Source organism: Sebastes umbrosus, chromosome 8 (genome assembly GCF_015220745.1).
Source record: "Sebastes umbrosus isolate fSebUmb1 chromosome 8, fSebUmb1.pri, whole genome shotgun sequence".
Classification (NCBI taxonomy): domain Eukaryota; kingdom Metazoa; phylum Chordata; class Actinopteri; order Perciformes; family Sebastidae; genus Sebastes; species Sebastes umbrosus.
In genome coordinates, this window is record NC_051276.1 from 11021918 (window position 1) to 11037948 (window position 16031).

At 39.9% G+C, this 16031-nt stretch overlaps 1 protein-coding gene across 1 annotated transcript in view; it reads right to left on the reverse strand.

The window, feature by feature from the left end:
- The window catches only part of ipo11 (importin 11), a 151329-nt gene that overhangs the window by 59125 nt on the left and 76173 nt on the right, over positions 1 to 16031 (reverse strand). Inside the window, exons 20-22 of the mRNA XM_037777373.1 lie at positions 12623 to 12736; positions 7881 to 7996; positions 6073 to 6149 (exon numbers count right to left, since the gene is read on the reverse strand). Coding sequence (XP_037633301.1) covers positions 6073 to 6149; positions 7881 to 7996; positions 12623 to 12736 — 307 coding nt within the window. The remainder of the gene's footprint in view (positions 1 to 6072; positions 6150 to 7880; positions 7997 to 12622; positions 12737 to 16031) is intronic.

The following is a 16031-nucleotide window of genomic DNA, read 5'->3' on the forward strand; positions in this document are numbered from 1 at the left end:
GCCAATTTCTACAAATTGTGAAGGGTATTTTTCACTATTTTCTAAAATTATGTGGACTAAATATGAGATAATACTGAAGGCTGAAGGCTATTAACTAGGGCTGTCAAGGTTAATGCAATAATAGTGCGTTAAAGCAAATCTGTTTTAACGCCACACATTTTTTTAACGCAATTGATATTTCAGAGGTTGTAGCAGGCTCAGTTTTAAACTTAGAGTAAAGATACTGGCATGAAATTAGATAACCTAAGGAATCCATTGGTACCAACCATGTCATAGTAGCTTAACGCTCCAAACTTATGCTCAATTTTGGAGAGGAAAAACTTTCATGGCCATTTTCAAAGGGGTCCCTTGACCTCTGACCTCAAGAAATGTGAATGAAAATGGGTTCTATGGGTACCCACGAGTCTCCCCTTTATAGACATGCCCACTTTATGATAATCACAAGCAGTTTTGGGTAAGTTATAGTCAAGTCAGCACACTGACAGCTGTTGTTACCTGTTGGGCTGCAGTTTATCATGTTATGATTTGAGCATATATTATTTTTATTCTAAATGCAGTACCTGTGAGGGTTTCTGGACATTATCTGTCATTGTTTTATGTTGTTTATTGATTGAATATGTACACACATTTGCATAAAGCAAGTATATCTGCCCACTCCCATATTGATAAGAGTTTTAAGTACTTGACTAATCTCCCTTTAAAAGGTACATTTTGAACAGATAAAAAAATGTGATTAATCGCAATTCAAAATTTTAATCGAAATGATAGCCCTACTATTAATAGAGACCTTTATTCTTAATCTCCCATGTTTTATAAGAATACTTTATATATTTTCAGTAAGAAGCCCTCGTGTTTTCTGATATTTTCCCATTAATGTGTTAATTAGATGTTACTGCTCTTTGCTTTTAAAAGGAAACTCAACATTTCCTCCGTCTGTTTCAGACTGAAGCCCTCTAGCAGTTCAGTAGCCATTATGCCTTCCTTTCCCTGCACAGCTTTTACTGTGAAAACAGCAAGACGTGAGTTTCTTAACAAGTAATATAAAATGGCATGGAAATGAACGGATACTCTAACTCCATCACTTGCTCACGCTAATCAGTGTTAGGCCAACAAAGGACACAAACTCCCTTGCTTACTCTCCATCATCACTAGTCAGTGCAGCACACACAGCTGAAAATCCTAGTTCAGAGTGTGGTGGCAGTGATACAGGACATAGTGCTAGTCTAACAATTTAGCCAAGGCAAGGCTCTTGACATTCTAATTAGGGAATTTGCTGCTCCAGTTTAGCAGTGATGGAGCGGGGCTCTTTATCAGGCAGGCCAGGCCACACACCTGGCAAGCTGCGGTACCATACAGAGCCAGACTCTCTCAATGGCCCACATCCCTCCACTGTTGCTCTCTATGGACTAAATAAATGAACCGCCGAATGTTCTGGTGAAAACCAGCCAAAGATGATGACTGACCAGTTTCATTAAAAAGACTAAAACAAAAAAAAAGAAAAAAGCCAAGTTAATTACCTCTATGAGATTTTTTCCATATATGTAAATAAATGCATGAATGTAAAATGATCCTCCACTTATTCTCATGTTCAGTGTTAAAAAGACACATTTTACAACTGTTTGCTAATTAGTTCTGACCTGTGACCGTACCTCTGAGCTGTCAGTTTTCATCACAGAAGCTTGGAATTTTTTCCCTCTAATACTTTGCATCGACAGCCTACAGCAATTACATTCAATGAGATAATGTGCTTTAAACGTGCTAATGTTAAGAAAAATGTCAAATAAGAGAGACAGACATAGGGAGAGGGAGAGGGAGAGGGAATGAGGCATGGGGGGATAATACGAAATAAGGGATAAAGGATATAAGGAGCTCTTAATGAAGAGGAAAAAAAAAAAAAGCATGACACCACACTCCTTTGGAGACGAGAACAAGGATTTGGGTTCCTTTTACAGGAGTAATTAAAGGCAGGATAGTGAAAATGTGGAGAACAAAGATGTGACATACAGGTGGAGATAAAATGTGGCAGAGGTGTGGACTTGAGTCGCAAATTTAATGACTTTAGACTTGAATTGACAAAATAAAACTCATCTTGGACTTTAACACCGATGACTCGTGACCTCGATATCTTCCCCCAAGCCCAAAGGCAAAAAGGAAATCATTTAAAAATGTGTGCACAAAGTAGTACTAGAAAATCATGAAGAACTTACATTACTCTGTTAAATGGTGTTACATTTGGTGAAGAGCGCATTATGACTTGTTCAGGACTCAAAGCTCAAAGTTTTGGACTTGAGGGCAAAGACTTGAGATTTACTTGTGACCAGCAAAACAATGACTTGGTCCTTGGTTTCTATAAAAATAAAACCCATTTAGTTCATTTCCGCAGATCAGTGCCGTGTTAATCAATACATTGTCGGAAGAGATGCGCTACAAACTCAAAGTGAAAATGTCTGCTCCGGACAGAGTCTCAGCACAGAGCAGTTAATGAGGCAATCGCTGTGCGAGGGACTAAGTTGTCACAGCCGGTGTGTACGGCTCCGTTTGGAGTAATTGGTAACACGGGTGTTGTGACAAATTTATTAACCAGTGGGAAAAATGTCCTCACCGTGACATCCCTAATTGGTTAAAAGATCATTCTTGATAAGATCGAAAGCTGGAAAACAGCTACTGGATTTGGTGTTTAAATCATTTTTTAAACTGCTGTATCAGTCAAATAATTAATGATGTGCAGACTACCGCCACAGATTAAAAGACAAATTAAATCAATTTTAGACACAGGAGCACATTTAAAAATGAGAAGATGACAAGTTTCTAAGGTTGACCTGATATAGGCAAACAGCATTACAGTATGCGAGATGTAAGTGCAGCATCAGAGCATCCACAAGAAGATCAAGCACTGGAAGATCCTGCAGTGAAAACTGCTTAAATGGAGCTCACATTTTTTCTCATGAATGTACAAATCTGACTTGCATAAAAAAAAAAAGCAAAATGATGGGGAAAAGGGACAAAATACCTCCACCGTGCATTTGCTTATCATTTTGTGTTTTTTACTTGACTAATGGAATGCTGTTAGCTTGTACCTGGAGAGATGTGAAAGCTTTTTCCTTTTCTTTGCTTTAATGTGTCTGTCACAGCCAGAGAAAAAGCAGCACTCATCTCCACCGAACAAATATTGAAGGAGAGAAATGTGACAAGCCTCCGTAGTAAACACAGAGGATGATGATGATAGTAAGCAAAATCGGGTCACAGAATGAGCGTGTTTCAATGAAGTTATGTTGTCTGAGGCGGACGTGGGCACTACATCGTAACACATTAGGCTGTTGTTGGATCACTGACAGAAAAGACGGATAATAAGGGCCTACACATTTAGGCATATCACAAGTACAAAACAAGAAAAACCCACAGGAATTAGTTTGTATTTTTGATAGGGCTGCGACTAAGGATCATTTTCATTATTGATTAATCGTAAACATCAGGAAACAGTGAAAAATGCTTGTGAATGCCAGTGAAAAATTATTTAGAGCCCAAGATGACGTCATAAAATGTCTTGTTTTGTCCAAACAATGGTCAAAAACCCAAATATATCCAATTTACTATGACGTAAGACAAGGGAAAGCAGCCATCGATTATCTGCTCAAGACTAATTTGTGACTCATCGTAGCAGCTCTAATTTGAGCTTGCATCTGTTGGATTGCAGAGCGGGGAGATCTGAGATAAATGGTGCTGACAAATCAGTGCATATCTGCAGGTAAACCTACAAGCACATGTATAGGACCTATCAAAGTGTTCATCATTATTTACATACAACCATACCAGGGTTGGTGCCGGTCCACGTGTCCTGGAAAGTTTCAATGTCCCGGACAAATGGGAGACATTGCGGTGAAATATTATCTGTGTTTATTGAGCTAAAAAACAACTGATAGGCAGGATATGTAAAGAATGACGGTCTCCATTTCAGACTGTCGGCTATCTCAGACTCATCGTCGTCATCAGGGTTTCCACCAGTGTATTGCAAGCCCGGCGGCCTAATTTCCAAGCATTGGGGATTATTATTATTATGTTTTATGTTTTTATGATGTTTTTTTGTTAACTAAAACCTGTTATACAAGCAGTGAACTCCTTTAAGGAATAATTCAGTGCGTAGGTTGTGTGCTTAATGTTAGCAAGTGTATGGTCGATTGAGAAACAGAGCACGTGTGAAGAAGTTAGAAGTAACGTTAGAGCTGTGAGCGTAGCAGTGCAGAAAATACTACCACTCTTCAAGACCCAAGCCAAGTTCCTGTGTCTTGCTTTTGCCACCTGCTGATTACAGTGAAGGGGGTTAAAACCTAAAGTTAGCAACAACGACCTGGCCTTTAAGGTGGACCAGCTATTCTCATTTTAGCGACGAGTCGCTCTTCTGAGTTTTGCTAGGAAGTGGGGAGGGGCCATTGGCTTGATTTGGCGTCACGGCTGGTGTGATCTCATCCCAAGATAATCTTTAGTTTAAAGTATTGTCTGTCCTCTTTGGTTTTACATTCCCTCTCCCCGTCCTTCGATCCATCATTACACTAGCCACCCACACCAGTAATATGGGAGCTGATCAGTGCGCACTAATCACTTGACATTTCTTCATCCATCATGTTGAGACAATGAGGACTCTCAGTCCCACTGTCAGACTTCTAGGAGTGTATACACATTACTCGTGTTATTAGTCAACTATTCTATTTTCATTCTTACTAGGTTCATCGTCCTTGCTGGTAGAAAACAGATGCTCAATCAAATGTTTCAGCATTGTTGCTGTAGAGTCACAGTGTGACAACCCCCTTCACACATACCTTACATTTAATGAAAAAAAAAAAATCACAGTTTGCCAGGGCTGGGCTTTTCCTCTATGCAAAGGCTTCTTGGCTGCAGTAGCTGTTTTTGTCACCTCCCCCTCAGTGTAATTGGTCTAAAATTAAACGTGACTGGTTGTGCTGCTTTGTAAAAATAACTTTTCCTTTACTGTTCATTGCCTCGGTTTACTTTTTCTGTTCCGTACTAGATAAGAGTAAAAAGGGCTTCTCTTATCTTTCCATCCATCCGTGTCCAAGCTCCTCAGAGCACACCTCCATGTGTAGAACCTTTTTTCTTTCATTCATTTTCCTGCCATCACTTCTTAAATCATTCATTTTTATCCAACCACCTGCTTGTTATGTTTTCACCAAACTTCCCCTTTTCTCAACTCTCTTTTAAATCCTTCCCGCTCTGTTTCATCCATGTGTGACGGTCTTTCTGAGTCCTTTGCTCTTCTGTGTCTCATGGATTCCCTATCCGCACTATAAGTGATCAAATGCTCCAGTAAGCCGATCAGGCCACAACTAGTGTTCATATTAGTCTGACTCACTCGTTATGTGCAGAAGCACCGAATCAATACTGTTCTTCATCACACTGAAGGCCACACACAGCCACACACACACACACACACACACACACACACACACACACACACACACATACACGCTACAGTAAGTGAGGTGTCCCAATGCTCCAGGCCTGTGATAAATCATCCAGCCAGTTCCATTCAATCTGCCACCGCTCACAGCTGCCTACAGACCCGGAGTTGTGGCCCTGAAGCCTTGAGGCTACTGCAAAGCCACAACTGTGATCTCTGCAAGCCACACTGCCCAGATAAATAATAAAACTATGAAAATGAAGTCCATGTCCATGGGTTGCATCAACCTACTGTCCTCATTCTCTCAGCTTCTCTGTGACTTGACCATATCATGTTGGTTTGTTCTTTGAGATAGTTCAGCTTTTTTTTCTATCTAACTTTGTGGTTTCTCTCTTCTGAACCCCACACACACTCAAACACATCACTTCATTATACAGGATGCCACAATTTGACCTCATGCTGATCAAACGATGCAAAATGCATCATAGTAGCATGATTATTGATATCATTGTGATACCTTCCTTTTCTACAACTGATTTCATTTATATGTTAATGCTAAACTCCATAAAGTGAGGTGAAAAAACAAATTAATTTGCACACACACGCACACACAGAGCGCTAGACGGACCAGCAAACAAGGAAATCTCATGTGAGCTCACCCAGCAAAGCCGACATGTTCTGGAAGATTCTGAGCAGCTCCGGGGTGATGGCTGGGCTGTTCTCCAAAGTCACCAACCTGCATGATGAGAGGAAGGGAGGGACGAGAGCAGGCAGAAGGCAAAGTAAAAAAAGAAAGGAGAAGAGAATGCACAGGAGAGAATAAAAACAGAAAATTCGGGAAGTTGTGAGAAAGGAGTACCAAAGATATAGATTAGAGGTGGCAAAAGAAAATGGGAAGACAAGTACAGCGGGACAAATTACAGAGACGGAAAGAGGAAAAGAACGTGGGCATCAAAAAGGTGGAAAAAAATAATACATGATGAAGTTGGAAAAAGAAGGAGGCAGAGGAAAGCAACGTTAGTGGTTTGGCTCAGTTTAAAGAAAAATCTGATTAAAAAAAGCATGTCAAATAAGTCTGATGATTGGTTGATTAATCAGTGAGTATAAGGACACAATATCAACAGTTTTAAACATTTGTTTCTAAAATAAAGAAAATTTAATTTAATTTTGCACAGTCCGATAGGCTCTTGAAACTCATAATGGATTAGGTTTTATTTTTAAACATTTTATGTACAAAATAATTAATCAGTTCATCAGAAAAGATATTTACTGCTAAATGAGATAAATTTGAGTAGTGGTTAAAGGGCGAGTCCATTATTTATCTATTTCTTTTAGGTTTTTATATCATTCTGTAGCTTCCCAGTGGTGCTCTTTCTGTATTCAAATCAAAACATTCAAATTTTGGTTTAAGTGTGTATGTTTTAGCATCAAAATCCAATTTTCCCGAGCCCTTCGAAAAACTTTTCCCCACATGACCTGATGTAGTTTGCTACATGTACAGTATATATACATCCTTATAGTCAGTGAATTAACGTTACCTACAGTAACTTAGATGTTGCATTTGAAAAAAAAAAAAGATATAAGTTATATTTAATGCTTATAAAAAACACTCAATGATCAAAAACCCCCAAGAAGAAGAGACATGAATGACTGATTTGATGCATGCTCCCCAGACTAATAGAAAAAAACAAGATAGACAGATACTGAGAGGGCCACAGAGAGAGAGGATAATCAGCTGATAAAAGATAAAAGCAAAAGAAAATGACATTGACTTTGTAAACAAAGCAAACAAATACGGCGCGACTGTTAATCAGGCAGGAATAAAAGGCGGGACGGAGACATAAGACTGTGGCTTTGTACTACAAGCACACACAGCATGCAGAACACTGCAGCTCTCTACAGACAGAGAACAACACATTAAGCAGGGACAATAGGATAGGAATAAAAAGGGAACCCAGCAAATTCTCTTTTACCGAACCAAAACTTTTTGCGGTTGTAATGCATTTGCAAAAAGTGAGCGTACCGCTTCGCAGCAGATTCTTGAGATAGCTTTAAAATGGCAAGTGCCCAAAACAATAAAAAAGGCAAGATTGTGAGGCACATGAATTATCGCCCACCTAGAGTAGTTGTCTGTGGAAAAGCGAATTATAATAAGATGTCACAGTGAGCCCATTTACCACTACTTATCTGCAAAGTTATCTGCATAGATGGGACCCTACGTGAGTCAGTAAATGAGGATGACTAATATGACAAAAAAAAAGGACTTGAGAGAATTGAGTGACAAAGAAAAGAGGAAAATAGAGAGATAAAGACAGCTAGATTCATAGTATGGATGTGTCGTGTGTGTGCGAGTGTGGTCTGACATGCGAGGGAAGAAAATGAGATCACCAAGTTCTTCGTAATCGTGTGCATCGGTGGAGTTCTTTTCTATAAATGTGTAGTAGTGTATATGCGTGTGTGTCCGTACCAAAGCTCCAGTCCATCCTCCAGCAAATACACATGCGGCGGCTGGGAAACATCGGTGCTCAGCTGGATGACAGGAAGAAGGAAAGGGTACAGGTTCTTACACTCTGCCCCCAGGCCCTGTGAGAACACACAGATACAGAAAGTCAATTCCAAATTAGGAAAACCTGACAAAGGAAGCAGACAGGGGGACTTTAAGGGCTGTACTTTATGTGCTTTAGCTTAATGGGTGTTCCTCTGGGCAAAGTTGAGAACGATAGACCTATAGAAAAGTTCAACATTTAACTGCTCTGACTCACTTGTTCCCAGGAATGCACACCTTGTCAGAGCACACTGTCCCCAACGCTACGCAGCATTTAGTACCTTGTTCTTACATTATGTAAGATGCATGTAGCGGAGCGAGCACGCTGCGGGGCATGTGCAACTGTTCCCGCTTTCACAACACGGAAGTGTAATGAATAGTGTCTTTTTGTACTGTTTGGCTGAAAGATACACGCCTTAAGGTGCAAGAGCCGTTTGAGGAATTTTAATACGTTCTTTTTATGGCTCTTTTAAAACGGCATGTGCCCATTTACTTCAATTGGTTGAGTAAAGGCTCAGGTACAAATCTAACTTAATGTCCTTTTAGTGGTCATACCATGGACATAAAATGAGAGTAGAACGGACATTGAACAGCTTGCCGTGGTCATTTGGCAAGCTCAAAAGGAAATGGCACTCATTGACCGTAGAAATAGAATGAGTTTGCCTGCTACAACGGTTACAGTTCTATGCAATGGCAACGGTGCATTAAAAATGTCCACTGCTCTGACCATCCTGTTATGTTGATTAGAATGGGAATGTCCATTTTACTCTCATTCTATTTCTATGGGTCATACACATATTAACGACGTTCCAGGTGGCACTGGGGTGAGTAGGAGATGACGGAGTTTTCCTTCGGGAAGATCTGCTCTTTAAAGTGTAATGCACAAACCCATTTGTTACGCATGAGCACGCGTTGGACATAAGTATGTGGCTATAATATAAGGTTGAGGATGAGGAAAGAGTAGCTGAGCAGTGCGTCATCTTGACCTTCACTTGGCTGTTAACTCATGGAGGACCACAGTCAAGGAAAGTGCTGCTAGGAACTAGGGTCTTCAATGAATATTCTACAATTCTACAATTTCATTTAGCAAACCCTTTTGTACAAAGCGACGTACATCTGAGAGTTCGTACAACACAAGCAAGGATCTAGATAGGAAGGAACAACGTGAGGAAGTAGCAACAACAGCTTCAAGTGTCCGATCGGACACAGGCGCCGACAGGCAGCGCACAGAGTGTATAGAAGCAGATTTTGTTTTTTTGTTTTTTATCATCATCATCATTAGCAACATCAACAACGTCATCAATATCATCATCATGAATATCCGAATCAACATAAACAACATCCTCAATATCCTCATCATCAATAGCATCAGTGTCATTAGGTTCTGGAGGTGTTCATGAAAGAGCTGGGTCTTTAGCTTTTTTCTTAAAGGTGGAAAGAGACTCTACAGATCGAATGGAGTTCGATAACTCATTCCACCACCGGGGGACTACAGAGGAGAAGAGTCAAGGTAGTGACTTAAGGCTCTGTTGTGATGGGAGTACCAGGCACCTTTCATTGGCAGAGCATAGTGGGACAGGAGGGACTGTAGACCTGGGAGGCGGGAGCTGTTATTGTTGCTGTTTTGTAAGCGAGTTTCGAATTTGATGCGAGCGGCAACTGGGAGCCGGTGGTGAGAACAGCGGAGTGGCGTGTGCTGTTATTGTGTTATTGTGCTGACGTGTGTGAACATTCTAAATTCAAATAAATATTTGAATCGTAAAAAAAAAAAAAAGATATTCGAATATAAAAATTAACATTCGATTTTGAAAAAAAAAGTGCTTGGCTGTCTGCCTGGTGCAAACTGAATGCACAGTATGACAGGAGTCACACAACTTTCATTAAGTGAAAATGAAACGTACCGTTAGGTCAAGCTGGACGAGGAATAATTCAACAACAACTGTAAAGACAGCAGAGAACTCGGTCGCAGAGAGACCATGACCTAACAGCAAGCGTTACTTTACGTCATGCAAACAAACCACGTACCTATCAGCTGTGCGCCTGAGATCAGACAGAAGACATGACCATTTAAAAGATGGGTTAGTAGTACTTGCTATCTTCCGACATTTTTACTTTTTAAATGGAAGACACACGTTTTGTATTGATACATTTACTGGAAATGACATACAATATATCCAACAGCAAGTAGGAAACTCCCTGGCGATCTCCCTTCAGCCAGCTGCCACTTTATTTAGGTTTTTGCAGTAAACTGAGGAGGTATCGTATAGATTAGGGCTGGGCAATTGAACGAATATAGTGGCTACAGACGAACGGCTGAGTACATTGCAAGTTGTGTTTTATTTTAGGGGGGTGATGTTTTTTCATTTTATTTAGCTAATTCAATGGTCTATCTCCGAAGAACGAGAGCCGCTCAGCTTCTCAGCGGGCAGAGAGAGAGACAGCGGAGGGAAACAGGATGTAAAGCCACCATACTTTCACGTATAACTCGGTGAAATAAGGGTTTATTTTGACAAAACAAAGTTGATTGTGGAAAGTTTGTTTCTGTCAAGTGCGTTTTATGATGCTCCGCCACTCAAACAGCTGATCTGCCAGCTGAAACTATTACACATTAATATACAGTATATAAACTAAGTCCTAATTGATTATTAGAAGTCTCTTTTTGGAATAATCTCCAGTCATCCAGTATATTATGTGCTGGATGAAATGTATGAGTAGCACTAGAATTTCATTTCAAGTGACTATCTGTGATTTGGATTCTGCTTCCCTGCTCATATTTATCTGTGGGGAAACATATAAAACTGTTGAACAGTAGGCTATACATCTTTCAGCTTTTCCTATACTGCTGCTTCGTCTCTGATGCGTGTCAGTGAGCTCCTGTTAGAGAATTTAAGTAGCAACAATGTTCAATTATACTTTATTACCTGTGTCTTTATTATTACTGGCAAAAAAGTCTATATCCATTTGACTAGATTTACAGTATATTCTGTACTGTATTAACTGATTCTTTAAAGCTTCAATTAGCAAGATAGGTAACAAAACACCAGAATAACCTGGATAAATGTTTTTACTTGCATTTCTATACAACACTTTAATGGAATTTACCTTCATGATTAAAGTAACTATGACTGATTAACACAAATCAAAGGAATTTATCAAATGTGCATCCATAGCTTACAATAAACCATTTGTTTTGTGTTGAACAAACAGCTCCTCTTAATTAGAAATCATTTTCAACTAATTTGAACTGACTAGTAACTATAGAACTTCAACCATACTTTTTTCCTTCTTTTTTTTTTTTAATGTCAGCATTATATTAAAATCTACATTAGTATGTGATTACACGATTCACTAATCCAAACCCCTTCAGCGGTAGACTTTCAATGCCTCCCACAGTTTGCCAGATGTGTACTTGTGTTACCCTTTCAAAGGGAGTGTGTCTCTATCACTGAGCGTTTCATCTCCCACTGTGAAATAATGCAGCAGCAGCCACATGGGGGCCCAAATATTAAAGACAGGCTCCTTCAATGCTGTGGGGAACGGAGCTTCTGTCTCACGCTACTTTCTTCTTAACTTCAGTTAGTGATAAACCTGAATGATATTGAGGCAAATGATTGCAAATGATACCAGTTGCCCCACAAAAACAACAGAATCCTAACATCACACCGCTAAAAGCAAAAAAAACACAGAGGAGTTTTGACATGTGTCTTAATCAGTGGTTTAAACTATATGTTTGCTCATTGCGTGAGCAATTGAATTTGAGAATAACAGAGCAGGAAAGACAGACAGAGCCTCTCTCCAGGTTGCCTTATTCAGTTAAGTCACAATTTATGGCAGGTGAGGGTGAGGTAAAAAAATAAATAAATAAAAATCGGTGTCACAGTAACCCAGCCATTTGGGGAAATGTGTCTGACCCATGTCGCCCTGGCAAACATTTTGGAACTCAGCAACATGTGGCCACACAAAAAACCACCCTTACTGCCAGATCCACTGAACAGTACCACCTGTCATACCGCAGAACCTGGTATTTCCACTCACAATGAACAATAAACATTTAATTAAAAGGGGCTATCTAACCCACAGAACCATTATTGAAGTTAAACCTCAGTTGTATTTCCTGCAATAGTTTTGTTAATGAGCTATTTTCTTGTGTTCCTGAGAGAGATGAGTGCTGGCTCACTGCAAAAGCAAGGTGAGCCAGCCAAACGCAGCTTATTCAGACAGTAAATTTCTATCTGACAGCAACTGTGCATCTAGGCTTGAGCTGCTTAACAGCGCTGTTGGGAGTCTAGTAAAGCCCAACATTGTGCCCCCTTCACTAATGACACATTTGTAAAGTCGTTTTTCATTTATTTCCCTTCTAATCAACATGTTTGGTGTTTTACAACCACTAGCTGAATGGCATTTATATTTAAGTAATTGACATTTAGTGGAATTTATTGTGACACAATGTTGTTTAATTCCATTATGGTATTTTAGCCAACAGGTGGCACATTTGGTAAGAGTGAAATCTCACACATATCTAATGACAAGGTGGTGCATAAACATAATACACTTGCCGAATTCTGCTTGGCTGACAAGGATGCTTCCATGCATGAACACTGAGCATATGTGTGCCTTATTTGACACGATGCAAAAATGTTGGAAGTTGGGGATGTGCGCCATACCTGAACCAGGTGGATGAGTGTAGTGAGGATGGCACATCGAAGCATGTTGTGTTCTTCAGATTGCTTCCAGAGCAGCGGCAGGTACTGCACCAGACAGCCTACGTATGGCCGGATCTAAAACGGAAGAAAATGGGAAAAATAAGGTACAAAACACACACTGAGTTTCAACCTGCAACTTCCAAAACAGCTAAAATATTTAACTACTATCAAATGCATGTTTAATTTGGGAGCAGTGACAGTAGGGGTGTAAGAAAATATCGAAAATATCGCAATATTATGTTTTGTGATACTGTATCGATTCTCAAAAACACAATCGATTTTTAAATAATGGTTTACTTTATATCATTTTCAAAGATGTGCCCTCTCAAAGTAGAGCTATGATGTTGGATTTTACAGGGACTGTGATAAATGCAAATGCAGATCGCACTGTTCTGACTGCATAAAAACAGATTTTATGCATATGGTGGTGTGTTCTTTATAATATGACCTAAAATTAGATTAAAAAAAAAAATCGCAATATATCGCCTTACTTACAGTATCGCAATAAATTGAATCTTAACCCATGTATCGTATCCCCGGATTCTTGCCAATACACAGCCCTAAGTGACAGGCACAATGGTGTATGTATATTCATCAGATACCTAAAAACACTTAGAAACAACTCAAGCATTGCAGCAGTGTAAGCTTAATTAGCCTGAAATTGTGTTAACATTTAGTATATAGGATAAAAGAAAAGTGATCAACTATGCAGGTAATGTAACGCTTCCCCTCAAAGCGTTGTATGTTCGGTTTTTCCAGCAGTGAATTTAGACACAATCCCCTTATCCTATGCCTCTATCAACCCAAAGCAGCTGCTTCAAAACAACAAACTTCAGAGGAAAAGATGTGAAAAGAAAATATTGGACAGGCTGTTGAAAACACAGCATATATTTTCTTCTTAGTGTAACAGAGAAAGTCAGAACTCCACTGAGGTGATCTCTCTTGATGCCTCAACTCTACAGTCTGTAAAAGGGCTCATGGAAGCCAATTTGGCCGACACATGATGATGTGAGTGTTTGTAGATCCGTAGCAGCTACAGCAACAACACTCAGAGCTGAACATGTGTGTAAAGTAACACGATATTCCGATTTTTCCGTATGCATTTTGGAAATATACCAGCTTCACACATAAGCTGTTATATCGTTCTCATTGGAAAACTTGACAACCATGTCCACAGTTGATATTGTATACCATAGCGGTGGGGGGAAAATCGATACAGCATAGTATCGCGATATTTTGTGTGGGTTGTAGTGGGCTTAGTCTTAAAGCTAGAGTGAAGATGCTGGTATCATATAAAACTAGAAAACCTAAGGAATCTCATGTTTGCTTGTCAAGAAGAACGCTCCAAATTTACGCTACATTTTGGTGATTAAAAACAGGCATGGACATTTTCAAAAGGATCCTCTGACCCCAAGATATGTGAATGAAAACTGAGATGAACAGAGTGAAAACTGTATCTTATTAGATAAAACAGATGTTGACAAACATCATAATTTGCATTTGAAAAAAGGTAATATATCGCAATATATCTTATTGCAAAATATTTAAAATCGCAATAAGATCGTATCGTGTCTCAAGTATCATGATAATATCGGATCGTGGGGCCTCTGGTAATTCCCACCCCTAATATACCAACATAACTTATCTCAATCAATGCTCCATACTACAGCAACCTCCATAACAATCTATTTTTATAACAAAATTGGGCTGTATTTACGATTCAACTCTCTATCCTGAGTTGTATATTACCTACAAAACGTCTTTCTTTTATTTTAAACACTTGAACCTGGGCGGTCAGTGGACCAAGTGGATGTCATCACTCTCATACCTGTGTGAAATTGGAAAATAAATGTCATGGCACACTGTGTAATTTAGATGCACTCGCCGTGCAGCCGGCCAACTCGAAGACATCCGAGTATAGCACTGAATCACGGACTTCAAAAAGTTTTCAGCTATTTTCTTGTGCTGACTTGTGCCAACCCTTCGTATTCCCTGTAGCTTCAATGTGGCCGGGCTTCAGGCCCCACAACGGGATTTTTTGCTCGATTACACCTTTATAAGGAGTTGGCTGAGGGCAGAGCGAACAGTAAAAATGAAATATGACACACAGCCTTGAGGAGAAAGATTAAAAAAATTAGAAAAACAGTCCCACAAACCAGCTGAGGATGTCTTTTGTGAGACTGACAGCAGAGGAAGGAGCTGAATCTCATCATGTTCATTTCAACACAAGCATGGTTTCATTGCCTAGTTTTCTCAGCTGCTGCCACTCTTTGTGGGTTTGAACACCCTCGTGAGAAGAGTTAGAATAGTAATGGGACTTCCACTGACTCTCGAAGTTTAGCCAGGGCCAATGACTGGGGGAAGACTTAACCAGACTGACAGTTCACAAGGATGAAAGCCATTTCTGTGAAAGATTTAAGTCAAGGGATCGTTTAAAGGAAGGTGCTTAAAAGGGATCTGGAAAGAGCCTGAGGGGGTCAAGAGAAAGGTCAGTTTTTAAGAGTTGGCAGTTAAGTGGATTAGAACGACTTATTGGATGCTCAGAAAAAAAATAAAAATCCATATGGCCACAAAAGCACTGCAGTGTGGCAGAAGGGAGGCTGTGTCATCGTGGTAAATGAGTGCGGGGCTGCCTCAGGCCTTGTGATTTACAAAGCCAGTGTCTCAGGATGTGAAAAATCATCAATGTTTAGCTATCTTTTGAGGACAGATGGCTGTTTCACCTTGGTGGTCTGGGGCTAGTGCAGGGTGACAGATGTTTTGTACCTGTGTTATGTTCTTTACAGCTTCACATGTCCCCTGCAGAGTACGAATCGATTACTACAATTTGTGTGGTGCTATTCTTCACGAAGCGGCTGCAGAATATATCTCCCCAGATGTCCAACGCAAGGGCTCCTTCATGGACACTTTAGAGCAGGGTGTATTCAATTAAAATTCAGAGAGGACCAGTAAGAGAAAATGTCCTCAAGCAAAGGTCCAGAACATCATAATGTCTATCTTGCATTATGATTCAGTACCATACATATATATTGAAGTAGCGGCTTCTATTGTTTATTTTCTGTGCTCGAAGTTTGGAATTGAGTGGGTAAGTTTGCTCCAAAGATTTGTGCTTTGTCTCGTAGTGGCCACCTTTAAACAATCACCTAGGTCTCAGAACATATGAGACATACTGGTTTTGCACTGCTCGTGGGATGAATGAACATGTAAGAGTCTGTCCATTCTGGATGAAAAAGCTGTTTTGGCTGTCTACTTTTCTCTTTTCAGAGAGAAATTACTTTTCTCTGACTCTCTTATTTCTCAGACTATTCTCCCTCGTCTCTCCCTTGTGTCTCTGTGTGTGTGTGTGTGTGTGTGTGTGCGTGCGTGCGTG